Source organism: Polyodon spathula, chromosome 4, assembly GCF_017654505.1.
Source record: "Polyodon spathula isolate WHYD16114869_AA chromosome 4, ASM1765450v1, whole genome shotgun sequence".
NCBI classification, from domain to species: Eukaryota; Metazoa; Chordata; class Actinopteri; order Acipenseriformes; family Polyodontidae; genus Polyodon; species Polyodon spathula.
The window spans coordinates 28,066,523-28,092,754 of NC_054537.1; the positions used below are offsets into that span (position 1 = coordinate 28,066,523).

At 37.0% G+C, this 26,232-nt stretch overlaps 1 protein-coding gene across 1 annotated transcript in view; it reads right to left on the reverse strand.

Annotated features, from left to right (window-relative positions):
• The window catches only part of LOC121314371 (peroxidasin homolog), an 89,056-nt gene that overhangs the window by 10,877 nt on the left and 51,947 nt on the right, over positions 1–26,232 (reverse strand). Inside the window, exons 8-18 of the mRNA XM_041247552.1 lie at positions 24,222–24,339; positions 18,774–18,943; positions 17,157–17,429; positions 16,505–16,621; positions 10,340–10,498; positions 9,555–9,667; positions 8,966–9,122; positions 8,187–8,295; positions 4,121–4,278; positions 2,407–3,910; positions 146–280 (exon numbers count right to left, since the gene is read on the reverse strand). Coding sequence (XP_041103486.1) covers positions 146–280; positions 2,407–3,910; positions 4,121–4,278; positions 8,187–8,295; positions 8,966–9,122; positions 9,555–9,667; positions 10,340–10,498; positions 16,505–16,621; positions 17,157–17,429; positions 18,774–18,943; positions 24,222–24,339 — 3,013 coding nt within the window. The remainder of the gene's footprint in view (positions 1–145; positions 281–2,406; positions 3,911–4,120; positions 4,279–8,186; positions 8,296–8,965; positions 9,123–9,554; positions 9,668–10,339; positions 10,499–16,504; positions 16,622–17,156; positions 17,430–18,773; positions 18,944–24,221; positions 24,340–26,232) is intronic.

The following is a 26,232-nucleotide window of genomic DNA, read 5'->3' on the forward strand; positions in this document are numbered from 1 at the left end:
TTAATCACATACGTTGTAAATCCCACCCCCCACCCCCCAATAGATAATAATTGTTTCTCAACTACTTTGAACCAAGCTTGAGTTCCTTTAGGTTTAGTATTTATAATACTATTATGGCTTTAATTTTATAGGAAGATATTGTTACCTGTCTCCATTCCTGAGTCGCTGAAACTGTGTAACAAACAGACACATGAGGGCAGGCCCCACTCTAGTTCCAGGAATAAGATCCTCCACCATCATTGCAGGCCAAAGGTCAATATTCAAGGGAGTACCATACAACCTAAACATTTTAAACACAGATTTGGGAGAAAAAGGCACACTGTTGGCAGAAGTCATTCAAGTGCATACTGAAAATAAAACAACAACATTAAAATGTGAAGTGTGCTTATTAGTTTAAGATAATATCAAATAGCAAATAAATAAAGAATTAAATCCAACAAAAGGACGAAGGGGAAACATTTACTTCCATGTATTCTAGGGAATATTTGACAAGGGCACTTACAGGTATAATACAATTATCCTTTTTTCACTTCTTAAAATACCATAGTATATTTACATTTGGAAGATGAAAGATCTGTCCTTGAATCCCTTTAACTACGTAACAACTAGGCATCTAGCCAGAGAGCAGAGTTATTCATTCCAACACCCTGTGCTTTATCATCTGACTATTTTGCAATATGTTTATCAAGCACTTTAACTAGAATATGCCATTAATCACCTCCATACAAAGTTCAGCATTTAAACAATAGAAACCGCCTTATAATGTTTACCTGACTTCATAATACTTTGTTAAAAGTCAGTGATGATGGAATAATGATGGTTTACACTTATTCAGAACTTTTTTTCCAAGTAAACAGTATTGCATTTGTACCACTGGATAAACAAAAACCACTGGAGATATTTTTAATACAGCATTTAGAATTGAGTGATTAATGTCCAGAAGATAAAGATCAGTCATGTTAGCAAGCACATTATTTATTAATCCCATTATTTCAAAATGTATTGTATTAAAACTAGGGATTTTAATCTTGACATGTCCTATTGATCGATTAATCATCCAATCTATTAAATAGATTAATCACACCTGTTTGCTAGTGATATGAAATTGTATTGAAAGACAATTACAAGCAATACAAAGTATTAATGCTATTGCTGTCGGCCGATGGGTGAAAGAAAACCACTTCCAGAGAGATGTTTGTAAAACCAATCCAGGTCACCTTTATTCTTGTGTCTCCCAGATATTTGGTAACTTGATTATGCTTTTTACGATTACACAAAGGAATAGGAGCTGATATTTTTTTTAATTTGAAGCTGCAAAGTAATGCTCTGACAAAACACTAGTACCATATCACCTCCACTGCCCCTGCAAGCACTGTGGCACATAACATCAAGCTACAGCAGCTCAGTTGTAAATCAGTAATACAACTACAACACAAACTATGTTTTAATGATTACATTTTCAATTTCACTTGTAGATTATATGTAATTGACACCGTTGCATGCGTGCTGTGTCGTGTCTGAATGAGGTGCTGCCTGGTGAGACTGGGGTTGCAGCCTGTGATCTCTTGCACAGGTAATCTTGGCTGCCATCTGTGTGCTGCGACCGATGCCTGGGTTAGCTGTTGTAATTTTTTTCTTTCACCCCTTTCCCCCCTCCTTTCTCGATTGTATTGATATTAAAATAAGCTACTGAAGCAACATTCACCAATGCAAGAAATTATCTGCACGGTTTATCAAAAAAAACTTTTACGGTCTCCGTGGCAACATTTGTTATTGTAAATTTCGGAACTGTGTAAGAATTGTTTTTGTAAATTCTGGGACTTTATTGTATTATTATTTCCCCCCCCCAAACTCAATCAGTAAGCAGCACATTTTAACATAAACTGCTTTCCTTCTTTGCACCTGCACTTTACTTACATGGTTAAACACTGTCAATTATCATCTTACTCAAAAAAAATCAACTTACTTTTGACTAAGATGATACAATAAGCTTGTAGTAGCCATGAAAGAGAGCAACGACAAACAAGTGTTGAAAGCTGTATTTTGTTTCTTCATTCTGAGATATTGTGAAATATTGGGTACCTTCTATTAAGTACCCTTCACAATTCCTCAATATTTGTTTACCACACTCAGGTAAACAAGATTAAATCGACAAATGATTCTTACTTGATCAAAGCTCACAAGTGATTAATCAATGGATCATTAATTCATTCAAACCCATAATTAAACTTTATATCTGACTTGGAAATACAAACTGGATTACTGTCAAATCAAATCATTCATCCCTTTTACAATTTTGTTTTACTGTTTTCCCTGTTTCTTTTTTCACTTGACTTACCGAAATACCTGTAACTAATCATGCAGGGCCAGGTGATCAAAAACATTTTGTTCAAACATGTCACTTACCTTTTAAGCTTTTCTCTAATTTCTGGGTTTTTAATCTCATTCTTTAGGTCTTCAAAGTCCTGAACAGAGGTTAGGTTACAGAAGACCCTGTAGTCTTTGTACGGAGGGATCCCATGATCTCGGCCTCTCTGGATATTCATGGCTGCCAAGTCCAGAGCCACGGAGTGGGCCATGGAAAACAGTCTCTCTGTCAACTCCATGTTCAGAAGTTGAGAAGGAACCCGCATTTTACCAGCTACCCCAAAGAGACCTCGCAAGAGGGGGTCTATGCCACCTTCCTGGACAATCCTATAGGGTGAGAAGAAGGCCTTGTGGAGAGGAATGTGACCCTGTGGGATTTCCCCAAATGTCTCATTCAAACGGTACAGAATTGGGTTTATCAAAGTGTGTCCAAACCTGAAAGCAGCAGTAGCAAAAGCATTGAGTATGCCCGCATTTACATTTGGGTCATAGCTCTTGTATTCCCCTATAATCTTCATACCTACCTCCCCCAAGATTTTGGGCAACCAGTGCTGGTAGGTGATGTGCTGCATTTGAGCACCTATTATTTTTCTGGTTTCATGATATACTGTATCCCCGTCCCAATGGGGATTCAATTTGAGCAGCTCTCGTGCAATACGGTTGTGCTCCCTGAACCACAGAGTGTGCATGGCAGTCAGCCCCAGCTGTTCGTTGGCTCGGTGGTCCCCAGCAAGGAAGCATGGGATAGGGCTTTCATTTTCATCCCTCATACACTCAGTGGGTGGTCCTATGGCAAAGGGCAGCAGAGGTTTTCCAGAGCCTGACACTTCTGTGCCTTGCTTTAAAAGGCCAAGCTGGTTGGAGAAGTCACGTAGCTCTTCAGACTCACGCAAACTGCTTCCATACACATTGGAAGCGTCAATATATGAGGTAAGATGGTTAATCTGTTCTCTGGCATACACAGAGTTCATAAGAACTGAGGTCATTCCACTGCCACAGACTGGGCTGGAGCGAACAAAGAACATACACCTGGCATTCTGGACACGCGGGTCATTTTCAGGTATCACAATGGGAAAGCAGGGGGGGTCATTAGAACACGCAGAGCTGCAGGGCTGTCCGTCAGAAAAACGTGACATGCTTAGAGCAGCAACAGTCTGGTCCAGATCATGATCCAAGAACTGACCCCACTGCATCACCATATGTGTAAAGCGGTCGTCAGCAGTTATGGCCTCAGTGCCGACCATGGTTGTGGAGACCAGACGTGGCATTGGTAGATGATGGCCATTGTACATGCTGTTTTGGCTGACCCCTCTGGGAAGGCTGAAACCATTCTCATAGACAGGCTTAAGGATTCTCTCAAAAGCTGTCAGGGAAGAACCCCACATGGGATGTTGAAGGTTGTTACAGGTGCCATCGTGGGTTCTGTACTTTTGATGGAAACAGATGTCTGAGCAATTTGGGAAGCGTCGGTGAGCAGTGCAGCCTGACAGATTGGCGATGAGGTCAAGGTAGTGTGGGGAAACCAGGTCATTGTAGCGGAATTCTAAGAAGACAATAAGAGAAATACTCATTAGGTAATAATGAGTTATTTCTTTGTGTTCCTTTAGACATGTCTGATTCACTGTTTAGATCAGTTAAGTACTTACTATTTTGGCAAGGTTTAGGCTGATGGGCTGGATTCTTGGAATTCAACACTATAACTCAACTGGTACTTGTCTGATTATATTGTATCGTCATGCTTCTATAAACATACCTGTGCCATTGAGGTCTACAGTTAGCCCTTGCTTCACATGTTCTTGGATCAGAAAAAGGGTTTGTTCAAAAATCTCTCCTGCCCTTGCTGTCTCAACGGTGAAAGGGTCTCGTGGATAGCGGAATAGGGCCAGTAGGTCATTGGGAGTACGAGGACGCCTGTGGAGTTTAAAAAAAATACAGTTTCACAAGCACGATTTTAAACACAAACTGTTGTCCTACACAAACTGAAACATCTGGGAGTAAGAACATGTTATTACAATGAAATATTAATGAATTCAAAATTAATTTATAGGAACCCTCTAACCAAATGATTTGTTTGTTTCAGATGTAATACAGAGATAAACAAATAAAACATGTTCAATAAAGTGAGGCACAGATGGCTCTAGTTTAGATGTCACCATAATGTACAATCTGACTGCATCTGTTACCATTATAAAATGAAATCTTGATGGATTAAAACCTGATCCTCCACTCTAGTGTAAAGAGCTGCAATATTATCAGTTATAAACTCACAGCACTATATACTACAAATCAATGCTGGGACAAATATCTGAATATTCCCAAACAAATATTTTTTTTTTACATGTATTTGGATACAAAAATCAGATGTTCGTATTCGCTAGAAATGATTAAAAAAAAACACCTTGCATTTATTTAATGCCTCACCAGAAGTTTTAGACAGCAAAAAGTAAACAAACCAGATTGTGTGCGCGCATGCATAGTGATCTCTACGGAAAGCCACCTGGTTCAAAAACGCATTGTGCTGCTTTAGAGTGAGTCAGAATCTCATGGGACAGAAAAAAGGCAAGCACGTCATTCTGAAATACCTCACTTGAACAGTGCCCAACTTGCTAGAAATGTTGTGTTGTGAGTTTTATATAGATTGTATATATTACAGTATATATTTTTTGGTTATGTGGAATGTAATAAACTTTGTTTTAGAATGCCATTTCCATATTAGTTTTATTTGACGTTTTTAAAGTTAAATTTTAGTTTTCGTTTGCTTGTTCAGCTACAAAAAGGCTCAAGTAAATCTCATGTTCTTACATTATGAAAATGTGTCTTTGGCCACTGTTTACTGTGAAGAAACGGCAATGGCAAGGAATGTGTTGTCAACTTCATGTACTATTTATTTTGGGAATAAACAAAATAACATTTAACCTGAACTGCTATTTGGCATCCTTTTATTTTGTAGTTAATTCACTGGGGTAAAGTAAGGCCTACATAATGTATTCTTTACTCCTGGGATATTTTTCTACTTTAACGTGTTGCATATGGTAACGTCTTGCTGTAAAATAAAGGCAAACACACACAGGCCACGCCCCCCCCCCCCCCCCCCCCCCCCCCCCCCCCCCCCCCTGCCCCCCCACCTACCCCCCCTGGGTGCATTCTGAGCAATATAATGGCTTTTATTACTTTTTGAAAACAAACGAATATCCAAAAGAATATTTAAATTATCAGCAAATATCCAAATGTAAAAATCCCATATTCGTCCCAGCACTACGACAATTAGGAGTTTTTGTGAACAAAAACACAGCATCTTCAGCAACAGAACAGCAGATTGAATGGTTTATAAACATTAAGTAATAGGGACATGTAAAAAAGATCTGCTTCATTGGTATGTCCAGAGGTTAACCACAATATGACAGTGAACATGTCTACTGGACATCACCTGTAATGGAACTTAAGTTAAGACATGACCTGAGTATAGGCACCATATTAGGTCAGAGGTCAGTTTCATAGTCACCAACACATTAAGCATGCAGGGTTTATAAAGTCACTACTAAAAACTGGCAACGTGACAGGGCTCGATTTGTACAAAAACTGACACTTAAGGGGTCAACACCCACGACCAACAAGCTAGGGAACCACAGAATACATGTGTACCAGATATAAAGCCAACATCTCCCAGCATCTTTGTAATCCAGAAAACCTCAATATGGTGGCCATCTTAGGTCTCAGGTCAAAGTTGTGCTGTCATTTGATTTTGCCTGAGAAGTTTCCAGAACACTGAAAGGTTGCCAGCTTAAATGGTTCATTAAATATTAATAGAAGGGTGAGGGGGCGGCAGTGGATTTGCACTCACATATGCTCCCCTTACAGGGATATAAGTGGAATTGGAAAATTAGCCTTGTGGCACTGTAAACTGCAAAATCTGCAATATAATATTTTAAAGATGATTGCTTATTTCACTCTGTCAGTACCTCCCTTTTAGAGCTTTTAAAATCCCCAATACTATGAAAGAACCCAACATACAGTTCATAATGTTTAAGAAGCCTAAGCATTGCCCTATACATTCAGTCATTATCTGAGTCGTACATGGCAGACCTTTTTTGTATTTTTTTTTCATTTGTTGAAGCCTTTTAATCTTTTTATTCTTTCAAACAAACAATGACAGAATGCCCCCAAGACATTCTGAATGTTGCTTACTTGATAACCGTCGAATGCTGACGTATACTGAGTAACGGATTAAAAGTTGTCAAAAACTAGTTAGTTTGACATTACTTTTATTGATTTTTCTTTTTTAATTTTCCAGTAATGAGTATATTTTTCTATATCACTTGTCTTATTTTGTCATACCAGTAAAAGTGTATTCCTACAAATACTGATCATGAATATATTATTATGTAAGAGATGCCTTCCCAATTGATACTTGTTCCACAACGAGAATCAATTGATTGCTAATGTCATAATTGGATTTGTTTTTTGCTCTTTTGTTATGCTTAGTTCAAACAGTTAAATTATTGTGGGAATGTTGTCATAAGTAGCTCAGAGTTTGAGTCTGAAATCACACTTTAAAAAGTGACTGTTGCAAGTGAAGAGAGCAGTGAGAACTATGTTTTAGCAGTAGAATATTGAAGTGGCTTTATGAAAATAAAAAAGCTAAATGAAAGGAAGATGAACCAGGAATGGACAATAAAGTTACTGATGGTTTTGCCGAACCTAAAACAGATTAAGACCTAAATAACATTGCCAGTGATCGATTTTCAAGAAGTACTCAGGCAAAATATAACTTGGCTGTAAGCCTGTTTGAAAAATGATTAAACAAAAAGAAATGAAAAAGCTGAGTTCAAATCTATGCAACTGATAGAGATTTGCTGTGATGTTGAAATTGCTGTTGTTCCTGAACTTGTCCAGAAGATGTGTGAAATTAAAATTAGAAGAGGTGTGTTTGTGTGGAAATGAATTTGTAATTATGAAAGCTTTTTTTACAGAATGTTAATGTTTAATTGTATTACTTTTAGCAAACAATATAAAATGCTAAACTGAATCTGCAAGCCCTTTTCTAAGTGTTACGTTTGAAACGTGTAATATTATAATTAACTAATTGTTTAAATGATTGCTGCATAATAAAATGGTATTCGCTTTTCTGTTGAATTATTCTGACTGTGATTTCATTGATGACTCAACAGTTTTCTGTGGCTTTGTTAATCAACAATATATTTGTCCTGCACTCCCTTTCTCTTCAAAGCTGCTAGGCCACTTTAGTTATAAGATGTGTAGAATGAATCAATCAAAAAATCAAAGGGTGACATCACAGAAACGTTTTAAATAAATAAAGATATGAATTTTAATCTAATAATGTGTGAGTCAGAGTATATTATAACACAATAATGTATCTCTTGCTTGATCCAGTAATGTTTTTTGTTTGTTTGTTTGTTTTTTTGTTTTAAATCAGAATTGTTGTCCGAGTTACAGAGCAAGAACCTCGATGCTCCTACCCGAGTGTTAAATGTACATTTAATGCATTACAGTCAGGGGAATAAAATTTGTATTAATTATAATCCTGTGCTGCCATAATCACAGCCCTCCCAACTGCAACCAGAATTAGAATATAATGAGTCTTATAAATGCTGATATGTAAACAGAACTTTCCAACTTGTGTTCATTAAAATAAAACTTCACAAAACCCTCACACTTCAATTATCACTAGACACAAGGTGGTCATTACTACCCAGTCATGACAGCTCAGTGTGTTCCTTATGAAAAAACACACAATCCAATTACTTATCATGTTTTCAGTGCAGTAAATTAAAATAAGAAACCAGGGTTTTAATTCTTACCTATCAAATAAATCTCTGCGGGTGGAATTGATTGCATTGTCAACCCTTTGAGTTGCATCATGAAAGGATGGTTCCACAAAGCTATCACCCACACGCTTTCCCGCTCGAACTGAAAGTGAAAAAAAAGAATGTTTAATTTGGTTAATGTAATTGGTTTACACAAAGGTGAAGTAAACAATATACACTGCTAAATTGTTTTTATATTGTTACAACCTTTTTGCTTTCGTTACAAACATTCATTCAAAATACTTAACCCAAAAACTTTCCTTTAAATTAAATCTGGACTTTTTTTGTAACTTTTTATAACCTTCCTATGCAATATTAAAGTGTTACAGTTACAAGAAACACATTATTTTACCTTTGCCATATCTAGGATATTGTTCTTCAGTATAGTCCTGATTGTTTTGATATTTTCATGGGAGAAAGATATTTTTTCTTCTAAACATTGTAATATATGCAATTCTTGTAACAATGCTGTTGGTGTTATTGAAATTAGTGGCATATTGTGGGAACAGAAAATCAACATTGTTTCTTGTACATTTTGCAAGGGGTTCTGCTGTTTGAGACATTTGAGACATTATGGGAAAATTCACACAAAAATTCTGTACTTTAATTCTGTAATAACGGTATTGTAAAACAAAATGAAAAATCTGTCTTCTGCAAGTTGGGTATTTTGTTATTCATTTATTCAGCTGTATATAGAGTAAAAGTGTCTGACGTTCATACATTCTACAGTATGATTTCCTTAATTGAAATAACAGTGGCACAATATTACTTACATGTAACACTTAGCACCATGCTAGTTGTTGACTGACCAATGGTATTCCGTGCCATACACTCATATCTCCCCCTGTCTGCTTGACCAATATCCCTAATAGTAAGGGTTCCTTCAGTGCTGATATGGAACTTTCCACTTTCTGTGATTTGAACACCATCCTGAAAAAGAAATGCAATTCATAATTGAGTGTGTAATTTCTACTGTTAAAACTGGACATTTTCTAAAGAATATATTTCTAAATTATGATACCTCATAATAGGTCATCTCAGAATTTCAAACTTGCCCCTCAGCTTGCATGCATTAGCTTTGACCACTAGGCCACACTACACTCATTGCAACCCTTTGATCTATCCAACACTTACTACAAATCATATAATAGCATATTGTTATAGAAAATTAAAAAAGTAATGACCTCCTACCACTAGCAAATTGTGCTGATAAGCGTCAGATCGGATTGGTCAGTACTGAATTAAAAACTGATTTATTTTTTTATTTTTTATAATTGTTAATAATGATGCCGTATGTGTCAAATGATTACAATCTGCCTGCTGTTCATATCAATAATTCTTATAAAGTAGTAGGATCCCAACTTTTGTCCAGGTAATGGCAGGCTGAGGTTCTCCTTGAGTACTGCAGCGTATCTCCACATCCTGGCCCACTTCAGCCATAGCATCCTGAGGCTCATGGGTGAACAATGGCAGGGCTGCAATGCAAAGTCAAATATTATTATTATTATTATTATTATTATTATTATTATTATTATTATTACAAAATGTATAATGTATTTATTTACAGTAAATAAATATAATGTATTTATTTTTTTGTTCCAAAAGAGGTGCCACACTATGTAATATTCTGTGCCAGCTGGCAATTGCATAAAACGACATCACCCCACACACCTGCAAGAGCTGTGTTTATTGCTACTGTACATAAACAGTTGAACACAAACCTTACATTTTGCATTCACTTAAAACGAGTACAAAGTGAACATCCATTCTTAATAATTCCTATACCGTGTGGCAAGATTGCTTGCGGGTGATGTCAGACCAGGAAATTCAGAGACGCCGTACTGTGAGTACATGCGCTGATGTATTACAAAGTAAATATATAAACAAAACAGTTATACAAAAACAAACACCACGATGGCCAAACGAAAACAGACAAAACAAACACTGACCTACAACAAGTATCATGCTGAGCTGTTTCAGCCCGAGTAGCAATTGTTCTAAATTTGATCGTATCCATTTTCTACTAGATGAGACTAAAATATGTCAGTAATATGTGCATATAACGCATGTTTGACAGAAGCATGTCAAATTAATTCAGGGTTGCATTATCTCACATTCAGAACAGATGTACAAAACAGCCATTTTACCTTTGGGTTGCACGGCCAGCTGCACAAGCAATCTCTTCACCCCAGCCACACTGACTGCCTGGCATTCATACTGCCCCTGATCGTGTAGGGCCACATGAGTGATCCGCAGGGTACCCGAAGACAACACAACATGCCGTCTGTCATTTGGCAGCTGACCCCCTGTGCAGTTGGGAAATAGATCAATAGAGTCCGGTTTTATTTCCAGCATTACATTTTGTTTTACAGCATGACTAATGCAGAATGTTTACATCCATTAAACAAAACTAAAAATCTATTTTTTTTTTAACCATTACTCATTACATTACTCAAGTTTGGGAATGATATTCATTTTACATAAACAGGATAAAAAAAAAACTTGATATGTCTTATTTAATTTAAAGGAGCATACTGTCAGAAACAACACTATCATGTAACATTTGTATTATAATCATGTACTCACTAATACACTAATGAACAAATGTGTTAGTACGCCATCATGCTGTATATATAAAAAAATGGAGCCATCAATATTATTAAAAACCAGATGACCATCCACCATATGTACATAGAAGTGTGTACACAGACATATATGACCATAATATACCTGCCCATCCAATAATTTTGAGTGATACAGTGCTCAGCTCATTGTGGGCCCCAAGCTACGGTCAGTAACTTTACCGGGATTAAACAGCCCTGTCTGTCTATTTCACTTTGAAACCACGTTTTTATTTAACAAATGTTAAACAGAGATTATTAGATATTAGAAGCCTCACAGATTGTCTTAGTTAATCAGGTTCCAAGTAGAGAAGTCATTATCCCAAAAACAGATGCCCTCTAAAAGCTAATGGATCCTTAGAACTGCAGACAAACAAACATAAAAACACATTTAAAAAACAACTTTATAGGCAGTTTAAAATAGCATTAATATCCTCTGCAGAGGTCAACACCTGTAGATAATTGCCCTCGGCGTGGGAGAACTAACTGATGGCGTGGTCAATTAATGCTTAAATAAAGCCCGGAACACACTGCCCAATGTGACCATCGCATCTCAAAGGAGGAGACTGCATCACAAAGAAATCTTTGCGACTGGGCATCACACACTGCCCAACTGAAATCACAGGAAGGGACTCACAAGTTGTGATTTTTTTTGATGTTTGGCCTGCCCTGGATGCATTAAGTACAGTGGCAATGGGGCAAATCAATGACAATAGGTGAAAACATAAGGCTATGACAGTAATAGCTACAATTTTTGCTAGAAGGCGGCGTGATTGTGAAAACCACATATGACTGGAGACATGCATATATTCTCTCTATTAATACACACACACACACACACACACAAGGAATTCCATTGGTTTGTATATAATGTCCATGCCAATCTTTTGAAAACAGGCCAGGACAGCCCCATAAGCATTGTACTTTTTAACTGTTACAGTAACATTTACAGAATACTTAAAAACTGGTGTTACAACCACGATTCATTTATTATAATAGTGTTTTAAGTAAACTACATCTAATCACATTTTTATTTACAATGTAGGGAACATACTGTGTTGCCCACATGCTTATAATGAAAACATGCACAGTATTATGTTTTCCCTTCATTGTAAATAAAAATGTTATTTGATATAATTGAATTAAATCACTATTAATATTAAATTAATCACGGTTATAGCACCAGTTTTTAAGTACTGTATTGTATAAATATTTAACCTAACAGTTAAAAAGTACAATGGTTATGGAGCAGTCAGGGCTTGTTTTCAAAAGATATCGGCACGGACATGGTACAAAAATCAATGGAATACCTTGTGTGTGTGCATTAATAGAGATAGAATGCATGCATGTCTGTCTCCAGTCATATGTCTGAAAGCTGTGAACTAACTGGTTGTTGACTTTTAGACTTGCGAGTGGGTATAGCACAATGCCTGATGTGACCGCAAAATATTAAACATGTTTAAACTTTGCGATCGATAGGCCGATCCTGTAAAATCTCATTGCAAAGCATAACACTGCCCGATGTGACTGAAAAAATCGTGTCATTATTGATCGCATCAGTTTCACATTCCTAAACAACTGTTATGTGAAACCAAATTCACATATCTAATCATGTCACAGCGGTGGAACATATATCAGCATATTCAAACAAGCATTTATTTTATGTACTCAAAGACAAAAAAATATATATATATCCATGTCTGCCAGGAATTACTTAATTGATGAAAATTTGAAATATGTATCACAACGTGTTTTGCCTTGCACCAATTTACCGCCTTGCCAAAATTTGCGCAACAGTTTCCAAATGAGCAAGTGAAAAAAAGAACCCCATTGGTTTGGGCTTCTGAGATTAAAAAAAAAAAATAATAATTCAGAAGATCAACACAGCTGCCCTTGGTACCCTATTTACTCTGACTATCAAAACTTTAGCATTTAATACAAAGTTCAGATTAGGATGTACACAGGCTGTCAAATAGTGGTCTCTATCTATAGTTCTGCTTTAGTTTTGGGAAGCACGATACAGATCAGGTATACCACTTCAAAATGCCTCATGATTTCCACCACTTGCAAATGAATTGTTTTCTATAGTGATCAACATTTAATTTTTGATGTTGTGATCTTGTTTTTTTTTTTTTTTTTTGTTATGTGGAACATACATAATATAATTATTTGTTTTTTACCATTGTACAATGCTGCCTTTTAAACATTTAATTTGAAGTTAAAAAGTAAACTTTTGCAATGTTATTACTTTACTATGGCCCTTTGTTTATTGTGACTGCCCGACAATGGCAGAGATTAGATTAAAAAAAAAAAACGCTATCGAGTGTTTTTGCCTGAAATACACAATACTGTATGGCACCTTGGCTTTTCAGTTTATTAAAAAGTGCAAGTGGTGGAAATCATTAGGCATTTTGGAGTGGTATACCTGATATTCATTAGTTGTAGTTGTACTAGATGGTGTACTATGCACATATATAATGCTGCATTTTTAATTGACCAGTCTATAGTCAATTCTGAATCATAAAACAAATTACATGTGACTCTCATTTTAAATATGACTCTCATTATAATTATGTTGACTGCTATTTATTTAAGCATATGCTTTTTTGATTGGTTTTATTTGTATTTATTTACTTCAGTACAGATTGTATATTTTATTTTGATGTTATTGTAAAACTATAAACAAATAAAAACATTTTCACAAAACAAAATGTCTAGAATTATAATTTCATAAAATTCTTTCCTTGAGAAAGTATAATCACAAAGTAATGAAGTACTAGACTGAAAACATGCACAACAGTACCGGACATTAGAGAGATTTACCTGGAGAATGGGGAAAATATCTTGTCTTTGGCTGTTTTAAGGTTAGGCCAAACCTAATATATACACTTTCGCTATCGCTAGGACATTTAGAATTAACTGAAACAGCTAGATGTAATACACTAGCTTTGGAAAAAGAGCTCTTCTCTGGATGAAAAGCAGAAAAGCAAATTGAAAGATGCAGTTGATCATAACAATGTTAAAAAAAAAATAAAAAAAAAAATTATGTGCTTAGACATCTTGCATCATACTACTCATAGAAACTCAAAGCATGTACATGTTTCCCTAATTGTACAGTAATTGGTTGTAAAGTTTTGGACCATGCAGTGTTGTACTCAAGCCGGAACACCGTTCAGGTACTAATCGATAGTTAGCAGTAGTCAAGCCAAAACACGCTTAATTAATAAACAAGCTTAGTCACATGACTCACATCTCCCGCACAACTGTCAGATTCAGTCAGTAGTCCTCTTGATGCAATGAAAAGCGCATTAGAAACTTCTTCCATTACAAACTACTTCTTCAGAAGGCTACAAATGCTGATGAAGCAAATAAAATAAAAAAATTTAAACTTTCCAAAGAAATTATTTCCTCAACAATTCTTTGAATAAATCTGTGAATGACTGTTTGTTTTTTCTCTCCAATAGGATTGAAGTCTTATAGTACATAAATAATTTTGTTTATAATGTGCTCTTTGTTAGATAGAAATGGAACACTGCAAAAGTACCTAATTTTAGTAAAGTTTATTCTAACGTCCCCTTTCTGCCACGAAAAAAAAAGGGTTTAATGTTTTCAGTGTAGTCTATACTGCTGTGCTTTTTCAGCCCAGACACACTGTGAAGCCTAATCTCGCAGAAACAGCAAAACTATTAAAAAAAAAAACAGCGCTACATATAGTTCACCTTTAACACTGTGCTATTCGTCTATTATTTTTTCTTTTTAAATGCAGTTAAGAAAATATTCCTTTATGTAAGGCTGACCTTACAAACAATAACACGCTGAGCATTTCGAATGTTGCAGGTGATGCTGCAGAGGAAAAAGTCAAATAATTACACTGTTAGTTTATGAAAAAGAATGCATACAGATATGTCAGAAAGTCCAATACATGGGGAAATTACATCACAGTCGCCGCACTGGTATTGTACCTCCGCCATTTTGAAACGCCCACTGAGTAAGTGCCTCTGAATTTTAGCTAACGTTACGAAGCACTCTCGGCATACAGGTCGTTCAATTGAAAGCACCACGTAACGCTTTGGATTGCTCTGCCTGTTGAAGGCACACCAGATCTGGAAGATGCTCCACTTGTACCCGTACTGGGAATGTGTGGACGCTGCTCTGACATTTTGTAAGGTGACAATAAGTAACCCTATTGGACAGACCCAGCCGGCTCAATGCCAGGAGCTGCATCACGGTTTAGACCAGTGTCTCCTGGGCCAATAAGGGGCTACTGAGAACACCTTGGCCAGGTGCCTGATTTACTCCACAAACAGCAGGAGCAAGGTGAGCGGTGGGAAGGCATATAACAGTTGATTTGGCCACTGGTGTACCAAGGCATCTACCACCAGCGTGTCTACCTCAGCTTACTAAAGACAGAAACTGGACTGTCAACAAGGTATGCTCGGTATCAGACTGGAGATGTAACACCAGTACACACAGTACGGTACCACTTGTACCAGTGCGGTAACCTCGCTCACTGTTCAGTACGTATACAGGGTTAGGAACAGGGTAGGTCTGTGACCTACAGTTACTGAAGAAGCAACATATAGGGATGCCCACCTATATAGCTTCTGACAAGCCAGCACAGCCCTAAGACTAATGGAAGCCTACTGGCAGTGCTCTGAAAGTCTTCGCCATGGCACTGCAAGCAAAGACCAGGGCGGCAACGAAACACTGTGGGAGGGACTGTGAACAGCCCGACCCGAAGCAGAGCTGAGCCCAGCAAGTGCTAGTGAATCCAGCAACTGCTAGGGACCTCGTACCGGCAGAAACGGGAGCAGGTCTGGACTTACAGTTAACCCTGGAAGCGATCTATAGGTATGCTCACCTATAGCGCTTTTGGTTAACCCAACAGTCCGAAAACTAAGGGAAACCTACTATTAGAGCCATAACAGTCTTAACAATAATTCTGCAAGCAGAACTAATGTGGCAACGAGAAACTGTGGGAGAAAACTGCAAGCAGTCAGCCCCAAGCATGCATCTCGGGTCAAACGCAGGACTTCTGAGCCCAGTAGCCCAGCAGCTGCGTTCATATTTTTGTGGAAAAAAACAGAAAAATTCTCGCACAAAACAGTAACAATTCGACTACCATTAATGTTATATCATTTTCATAACAAAAAACTAAATTTTATTTTTAAATTTCAAACAAAGCTAGCAGGCTGAGAGAGAAACAAGTAGCCGCCTTATGGTTGTTCAATCCCAGGGAAGGGGTAACAGGGCCACCGGCTTTGCGCGGGGCACAAGGCCGCTGCGGGACTAACGAAAACCACGGCTGAGTGCACAATATGTGTAAGTAGCAACTACTATAAGCACTTAACAATAAATTGCTTTAATTAGTGTAATTATACAAGCAAATAAGCAGATATAAGTAATTTAATACTTATCTGTTTGTAGTCTCTCCCGCTCAGGTCACATTGATGGAAAAATATGATGATGTCTGTGTCTGCAGTCCATTTATACACTCGGGGGCTGGCATGACTATTATAGGCTCTGACATGCAGCTTTGATATATGTTATTAAGGTTTCTAGGGTATTTAGGATAAATACCCTTTAAGTAATAGTTACATTTCGTACTTGACAGGGAACCTAGAACACTTTCAAAAATTGTAAACCTTGCCTTTAATCACACAGGCTGACGAAGGTCGAGATATCTGTTACCTGCTTTGGTCCAGGCAATAACAGGAGGTGGATTTCCAACAGCTGCACATTCAAAGTCTACAGAATGATCTTCTATCACAACTTGATCAATAGGAGTCACTGTAAACCTAGGGGGAGCTGGAGACAAAGTAAAATAAAAAATAATAACTTAATAACACAATTCCTTTACACCATATAGGATGATGTTTTTTTTTCTGTTTTCAATGTAGCTGTGAAGTGGAAACAACTTGAATAATACTAAAAAGGTTAAACCACTGAGGAAAGAGCCATATAAAACATGGAAAAACTGAAACCACACAGGAAATGACTGGCAAGTAACAGGAACTGTACTGACAAGAAGCACTAAGTTATTGAAGGGAATGTTGAACAAATTAGTTGCTCAACTGCTGTATTCCACTGGAAATCCCTGCTAATGTGTTTAAATGGAAAATATACCCATACAACAAAATGTTTTACTACAGGTATGTTCTTTTTACCATAAAAATATAGAAATTGCAAGATGCATTTACCCCCCAAATTCAGTCTCAGATTCATTCTACTAAGATTCAAAATTGTATTATTATTATTATTATTATTATTATTATTATTATTATTATTATTATTATTATTATTATTATTATTTTTGTATAACAACCCAATTCATGTAGCCTACCTTGAACAATGATTTCAGCTGATGACTGAATGGAGTCCTGGTTATTACTGGCATGGCAAATAAACTGACCATGGTCTTCCAAAGATACATTCTGAATAAAGAGACCTCCTGATGAAGTGATAGTGTGCTGAGAGATGTTCATGAGAAGATCTCCATTTCCTCTGGTCCAGGTGATTCGTGGCTGTGGGTGCCCTGTAGCACTGCATTCCAGGGTAATGCTGGCCCCAACCCGCACCTCTGTGTTCTGTGGTTGTATCACAAAACTGGGCTTGGCTGCAAGAGAATTAGTTAACCAACTGATGAGCTAACACGTCAGATTACTGCAAGCTGCTTTACAAACAATTGTAAAGACAGACAAACAAACTTTACAAGCAGATATGAAGCAAAAACATTAGGACTAATCCACAAGTACACTGAGTACAAAAGAATAATTATAAGTGGAAGCATTTACAGTATCATTTAACAGTGAATAGAAGGAACAAGTATCTTCAAATCAGAAGAGATGGCTTTTAGATAAGCACTGAGCCGTTTCAATTAGTAGGAAATTAAAGAAGCAATTTGCTTGATTAATGAGATGACTGTCAAGGTGTATGAATGAACAGTACAATATGTAGGGAAGCGTGTAAAAAGTGAGACAGAACCCCCTGCAGTGTTTACAAGAAACTCATTGCTTTCCTTTGCTGTTGTGTATATCGCAGAATTTGTTTTTCACCATATTCCTGATAGTTTTCTTTTTGTTTTCCTTTTTTATTCACAGTACAGGTAATTAAACATGGGAAGTACTTTTTTCAACTGTTACTTTTTCTTATAAGCAGCCCAGTGTACCTAATTTACGCTTCCTCCTGCAACAGTACTGGTGCTCTGATTGAAAATGAGTGGCTTATTGTGGGGAACCAAAAACAATCACTGTTGCAAGAGAGAGCAAGATCTGAATACTCTACGATCCTTAGAATACATTTTCTCTAACCTTTACGTGTGGTTCCAGGGGCAGGAATGAGGGCTCCACTCCCTTGTTCTGTCCCACCAAAATATCTGTCATTCTCCCTATTTACACCCAGAGTCATGTCCTTATTTATTTTTCATCTGACATGACATAAAAACACACTAAAAATAAGACTTTAGTTTTTCCTCTGCTTTATCCTTTTTTGTCCACATTGATGGTTAAGTAGGCTACGGCTTTTGTTCGGCCTTCCAAAGTAATCAAATGACATAGAATATATCAGGACAACATGACAGGGCGATGCCAAATCCAATTGGGTAGACGGTGCATGTATACACGTTTTTTTTTTTTTTTTTAAATATATATTTCACCAACTAGAGAATAAGTATAATACTCCCATATTTCACATTAATTTACAAGTACAGAACTAAGCAACAGACTAATAATTTAAAATAATTAAAAGAAATGTTTTAGTTTCACCGACACATTTTTAATTCATGTTTTTGTTAATGATCACATACATTTTTCTTTGGCAAATTATTGGCATAGAGATGTATTTCATAATACACTCATAGCAGCAATACGTTACCACTTAAATAAATAAAATATGTTTAAATACCTTAAACAAGTATATATAAATGTTTAAATAACACAAAAGAGTAGCACAGCTTTCTTACTTGGGGTAACAAAGTATCTCAACAGCACTCCTTGGGTTTTAGTCTCTCCAGCAACATTTTTGGCCATGCACTGGTAAGTGCCCTGGTCAGACTCTCTTGTATCCTGAATCATTAAGGTCCCATCCACCAGCAAGTTCAGACGAACATCATCTCTCATATTAATTTCATTGCTATAAATGATTAAATAAACAAAAAAGAGTGAGCTTCACCTTGATTCTACTTGAAAATTACAGCTTGGCTTGCTATAATGCTAGAACTGCCATGAGTGAAATATCTGTTGATCCCAATTAATATCATTGACTAAACCAATGTTTTAATAAGCACTTTACAAAGTTTATACCAGGGATGGGCATATGCAATCATTTAGAAAGTTACTAAATCATATAATCTATCTTGTACTGCAGTAAATATAAATGGTCTGAACAGATTCATTAACCACGCAAAGCTGCTGCTGCAGCCCAGCGAATTACTATAAATAAAAATTCTAATTTTTTTCTACGGCTCTAAATTACTCAAGCTCCTGACAGATAAAACCAAAACAAAACAAAAAAACAGGTGTTCTTAAAAGTGCAGGGTGATACGAATACTGTAGCTATGGGTAACAGAGGTGGTTGGAATGTGCCATTGCACATATTAAAACTATAATTATTCAATTCAATTTATAGAAGAGATTACAAAACAGAGGTATTTTACAAAAAATATATATCATACAATTAATATTAATAAGCAAGCTGTTGAATTTAAAATAAAAGGTTAGTTAGAGGTTGGTTTTCCTTCATGCATCCGTCAGTATAATTAATTGTGATTCCGAACTCCGTCGTAGATTTCAACAAAGATATTTTATTCAATACAGTCGAACAGTTGGGTATTCCATTGCCCCTAAACAGGTCATAACAGAATCAACAAGACAATACAATGCTGGGGTTAATATAGTTTCTCTTAGACATCACCCCTTATTCCTTAACCTATCAGAATATTATTGACCACTTGGGTCCACTTTCATTTTATTACCTTAAGTCATTGTAACATCAAAGCTTGTTTGATGTTCCACTCAGGAAATCCTGATTTTATAAAGATAAGGAAGGAAGGAGTTTGTTTAAGGTTTTGAAGGTTGAAGATTCCCACCATGATTGTCTTGTGACCAGAGTAGTGCCTTCCAGTGCTGGTTGTCTTCAAATGCTGACAGTCCAGGAACACTAGGGAAATGGTCTTGATGGACTGTGCAGTTGGTCAATGAGGCATTGCATTCTGAAGTCACCGATATCCTTCTGCTTTTCCATTATTGCTGCACTCAAGTCTAACAAAACTTATATAAAAGTCTAGTGGATCACATAATACACCACATAACCACACCATTTGCAAACACTCTTACAAATGAAAGGCTTTTATTCTAATTGTACTTACACTCTTTTAGCCAATGTGAAAAATGTGTTTCCAAATACCATTAAAAAAAATGCACACGACAACCTCACAAACAAGCTACAGTGTATTATTCCAATTATCTGTGAAAACAAATTTAAATAACAAACCTACGTACGAAATAAAAGCATCGATTTTGACAATTCATGACTTTTGAAATGTGGTACTGTGTAAGGGAAAACGTCATAACAGGATTTCCATTACATGGGAGTAGATGTTGAACTTCATGCTGATTTGAACTCGGCTCTCGCCAAGATAAGCATCAACTAAGACGTAGCTTTGCAGTAAACTAATGTGATCCATCTGCATCTCCACCCATTTGCATTGTTTTCCATCTGATGATGTAGATATCCTTCTGTCTGGTGTTGATTGCTGAAGTGTAATGCTGGCTCCAGCGATTAGCTCATTTTGCCTCCCCAGCGCATCAGCACACACAATGGCTGCAATGCTGGCTCCGGGGATCAACCCAGTGCGGTCTCTCCAGCGCATCAGCATGACAACAGTCTGGATTGAGCTAAGTAGGGTACATCTCTGGGGTCTTCAAGTGGGCACCTTCCATCCTCAGTGTTTCGTTGACAAGCCCACGACACCTCAAGAGGACTCAACAGTGATTCTGGCATGCCAGCATCACCCCCCTCCATCCCCCACTCAGCTCAGCCCAGCTTACTTACCTGTACATCAGCGTTGCTTTCTTTCTATTGTGCTATAACATTAGGTTATATATCATAACCCTGGTTCCCTGAAATAGAAATGTTATGCATCACCGATTGGGATATACCTCTGTGTAGCCTGAATTACCTGAGTACTTAATAAAGGCCCCTCTGTGCAGGAGATACAGTGCCACACGCACAAGGGCTCAGAACCAATTTATATTCAAGCCCACTGTGTTGGAGTGAACGCAGCAACCTCGAAAGGTAACGGATAAAATTTCTATTTCAGTGAACCAGATTTCTGATATAACCAAATGTTCCCATACATGTATGAATTGTTAGCCAGTACACCCAAGCTGTCACAAGTGCAGGACTTGCAGCACTGGTAGATGTGCTAAAAGGGGTAAACTGGGAGGCTGCTCTTAGCACTCTGGTCCCAAAATCCAGGTTTGCAGGACCCTTGACATATGGTCCACAGAACCTAAAATATTGTGGGGAGAACCCACACCTCAGTGTGTGTGCTATAAAAAGAAATCTATAACATATAGTCTACATAAACTAGAGCCAAAAATGTATGTTAATCCATACTATGGTACATCTGTGTCAAAGGGTAGACTGAGTGGCTGCCCTTAACACTCTGGTCCCAAAACCAGGGTTTTGGGGATATGTCATTCAGTCTATTGACCCTTCATACCTATGTAGAGGGGGCTCTATTCGAGCAGCTTTGACAAAGTACTCAGGTAAATCAGGCAACAGAAAGGGCTATCCCAATCGGTAAAGGAGAACATTCCATGCTTGAAAGGGAACAGCAAATGTCTTCCCCTCCAGTAATGAAAAAAAAAAAAAAAAAGCCACAGCAAAAGCAGTCTGCTTTTAAACACTGAGAAACATAAGAACCAAAAACATTACCTAGAGCTTCCTCTGGCACGGATTTTAAAAACAAGTTGGCAGTCTGCAAATGTAATTTAACAAGTGAAAAGATCACACAGTTTGTGCAATGATTCAGCTTTTGAGCTTTTGCCAGAGTTTAGAAAGGAGGGCTAGGCTAGGGAAAGCTGTCTGCACAGTGTGTTATAATATCTTGCATGTGGTTCCTCTTATGAACACCAAGTGGTCTTGTAAAAACGCTTAACCTTTTAACTTCTGGTCTCAAGTTTTCACATGACTGCGAGATCTTTGGTTTGTCACATGCATTCAGTCCTTTCTGATTAAAACCATAGCACTGTATGTGAGCTTAAAAAAAAAATGCTGATAGATGTCTATTATATGCACTTGCCTGCTGGACGTGGGGAATGGTTGCTTACCAATCTATCAGTTATCATTTTTGTACTTTTTTCATAAAAAAAAGTCAGCCTCATATTGAGTGTTGTCTCAACTTTTAACCATTTTGGACACATTTCCTTAAATTATAAGACACAATTTTAATATACACATGTATTTTAATAATTGATTTAAATTAAAATTGTTACATTGTAATTGTTACATTGTATGCCTAATGGTTGATCTCCAAGTGAGATAATGTGTAATTGAAATGCCAAAAATATGATTAAAAACAAAATATGTTTGTCATTCATAGAGTGAGTAAGGTTGTTCTACCACAGTATAGCTAACATTTGCTGTAATATGTTTATTAGTTTTAGAAGGTACTGGCACATTGTTAGTGGTAAACCTTAAGGCAGACTGTTGAAACCATTAAAACAGCAGCATTCGAGGCGTGACTCTTTTCATAGGCAATGCCTAATTGCAGTGCCCATAGTGCACTTTAATACAGTACTTAGTAATCTTTTTGACTGAGAACTAGAGAGTCTGCTTTAGAATTGTTCTCGACCACAACAGGGACATCTGGACTATTTCCACAGAAATGATGGGCAATTGCTATAATTTAAAAATGTTTAAAAGTAACCAAAGTAACCTAATAGCATCATCTTGCTCCAGTTTATGATATCTGAAACAAAAACACATTGGAAATGTGAAAAAACGGCAAGTTATCAAAAGTGCCCAGCCATTCAAAGTGGAGAGATCAAAAACACAAGCCAAGTTTCAAGAAACCATTAGGGCAATCTTGCTCAGCACAAAGCACATAGGCACAACTGTAAAACTGATGGGGGTCTACTAACTTGGCTTGTGTTTTTCAGGCACAATAAAAGCTGATCAAACTTGCAAAAACACAAGCCAAGTTACAGTTGTGCCTATTTGCTTGGGGCTTGTGTTTTTGATATCTCCACTTTAAATGGCTGGGAACTTTTGATAACTTGGCATTTCTTCACATTTCCAATGTGTTTTTGTTTCAGATGTAAAAAATTACAAAGTCCAGAGAATTCTCAGCTGGCTGACTTCATCTTTCAAAATACTGCTTGTTTTCTCAAACTAATCGTGTAGCCCTGATGACAGTAACACAACACGCTGCAAACTGAAGATTATAGTTTCAAATCCTACGCATGGCATATATATATATATATATATATTAAAAAAATATATATTTCTGTATGCAAATGTTCCATTTTAAAACAGAAATAAATCAGTTAATATAAATGATATAGACGTCACAATAAGTGCGTTCCCAAGTGTATTTCCATGCTGACAAAACAAGTTAATTGTAATTAAACTCGGATGTCCTGTAATATACATAAGTGTGAATAAAAGTGCCTGGGGTCTGCAAAAATTTGCAAAAAAACAGGAGAAAAAGGAGCATGTTTTTACCTTACTTTGACAACTTTCTTATCAGGTATTGCCTTTTTTTTTTTTTTTTTTTTTTTTTTACATTTCACCTAACAGTGTTGGGAACTACAAATTCAAAGTGAAATGGTGTGTTTTACTGATTTACTTTTGCTGCGCTAATTCCTCGCTGACAACTTGGCGCGAGGAACTACCATTCCTCTCAATAATGTGTATACTCTAAAATAACTTGCTAAATGTTACTGTATTATTTATTGGATCATTTTATATTTTATTAAACCTCATAGTAGTTTGGATAAGTATTTAACTTTTTGAACAAGTGAACATTGCTCCACAGTCTAGCATTTTTTTCATGCACAGTTACTAGGACTAAGAATCATATTTACTGTTGTAAACTATATTAAACACTTGTGCCTACAGTATGTTACAAATCTGCATTCTTTCTGTTCTGGGCTTTCATTTTATATTGTTATCTGTCTAACATTAAAAAAAAAAACAGCATTTAAAAGCTTAACATTTGTATTCCATTACATTATTTTTGTAATTTGTTTAAGTTGTGTATATTAAATACAATGTTATATTTTATTCAGCTTCCTATTCAATTAAATGGGTTGGAATGACTACAATACAAAACACATAAATGTCAAATCTTTTTACCGACATTTTAGGGGTGCCCCTGGTGTGGTTAAAACACTGCACTTACTTGTTGTGAAGCCATATTATCTCAGGTTTAGGATTCCCTTCAGCTCTGCAAGTGAAGTGGACAGTATTTCCAGGTGATACATCTGCATCCTGGGGCTCTGAGGTGATACGGGGCCTTTCTGTGGAAGACAGCAGCAATACAAATATTGTACCATAGATTTGTCATTTGTTTTACCATACTGTACTGCTGTAAGATTTACCCAGTTTGGCAAAGGTTTATTAACATGTTTTCACTTTATGTTACACAGTATTTTACACGTGGCACACACATTCCATTTTGCAGTGACACCAGCAGTATGTTTATCCTGAGTATGAGATGGTTAAATAAAATATGGAATTTACACTAGAAGGGAATGCTGATAACAAAGCTCATGAGATGAGCTACTGATCTGACATAATGACGATTGATTTCCTAATCAAAACAAACACTGTTACCTTGCACATATATTTTCCATTCTATATTAAAATCTAAGAGCTAAATTGTGCCAAATGCATTAAAAGATATTAGAAAACGATTCAGTATCATCAGCCAATCAGCTTCCAGCTATAGCGGTCATTAATAGACAATAGATGGAATGTCACAGCATCACCTGTGACTCAAATTTTAAATCCATCCGCGCGAGTACTGGGTTTTTCATTTTGACTTGTTGTATTTTAAAGCCTAGTTCTATTGGACAGTAAATACAAAACAAAGACACAATTGGTCCAAATGTATTTTATTATCCACCAAAACCAGCCAATCAATACTTTGCACTGAAGAAAGCAACCAATCCTGTTCCGAGACACGGAAGGTTCAGCAATACTGCTCCATTCATATATCTGACACTGTTCAGATAAACTATAAGCAGCTTTGACAAAAAGTTATATGTTTAATAAAGTTGTGAGTCTGTTGGGATAGGTCTCTACCAACTTTGCATACCTAGATTTGGTAATATTTGACCATTCTTCTTTATAAAACTGTTCAAGCTCTGTCAAGTTCCTTGGGGAGCATTGATAGACAGCAATCTTCAAGTAATGTCACAAAGTTTCGATTGGATTTAGGTCGGGGCTCTGACTGGGCCACTCAAGGACATTTACCTTTTTGTTCTTTAGCCACTACAGTGCAGCTTTGGCTGTGTGCTTTGGGTCGTTGTCATGCTGAAAGATAAACTTCTGTCCCAGTTTCAGCTTTCTTGCAGAGGGCAGCAGGTTTTCCTCAAGGACTTTTCTGTACTTTGCTCCATTCATTTTCCCTTCTATCCTAACAAGTGCCCCAGTCCCTGCCGATGAGAAACATCCCCATAACATGATGCTTCCTCCACCAAGCTTCACAGTATGGATGATATTCTTTGGGTGATGCGTTGTGTTGGGTTTGCGCCAAACATAATGCTTTGCATTTAGGCCAAAAAGTTGCATTTTAGTTTCATCAGACTACAAAACCTTTTGCCACATGGCTACAGAATCTCCTGAGTATTTTTTTGCATACTTCAAATGGGATTCAAGGTGGGCTTTCTTGAGTAAAATACAGGGCAGATTTGTGGAGTGCTTGGGATATTGTTGTCACATGCACACTTTGACCAGTCTTAGCAATAAAAGCCTGTAGCTTTTGCGATTTTTGTTGCCATTGGCCTCTTGGTAGCCTCTCAGATCAGTCTCCTTCTTGCTCGATCATCCAGTTTGGAGAGACGGCCTGATCTAGGTAGGGTCTTGGTGGTGCCATACACCTTCCACTTCTTAATAATTGTCTCGACTGTGCTCCAAAGGATATTCAAGGCCTTAGATATTTTTGTATACCAATCTCCTGATCTGTACTTTTCAACAACTTTGTCCCGGAGTTCTTTTGAAAGCTCCTTGGTGCGCATGGTTGAGTCTTTGCTTTAAATGGACTACCCAGCAGAGGGAACTGCTGAATTTATGCTGAAATCATATGAATCACTACAATTTAACACAGGTTGAAGCCACTTAACTTGGTGTGTGATTTTGAAGGCGGTTGCTTACACCTGAGCTCATTTAGGATTGCTACTACAAATTTC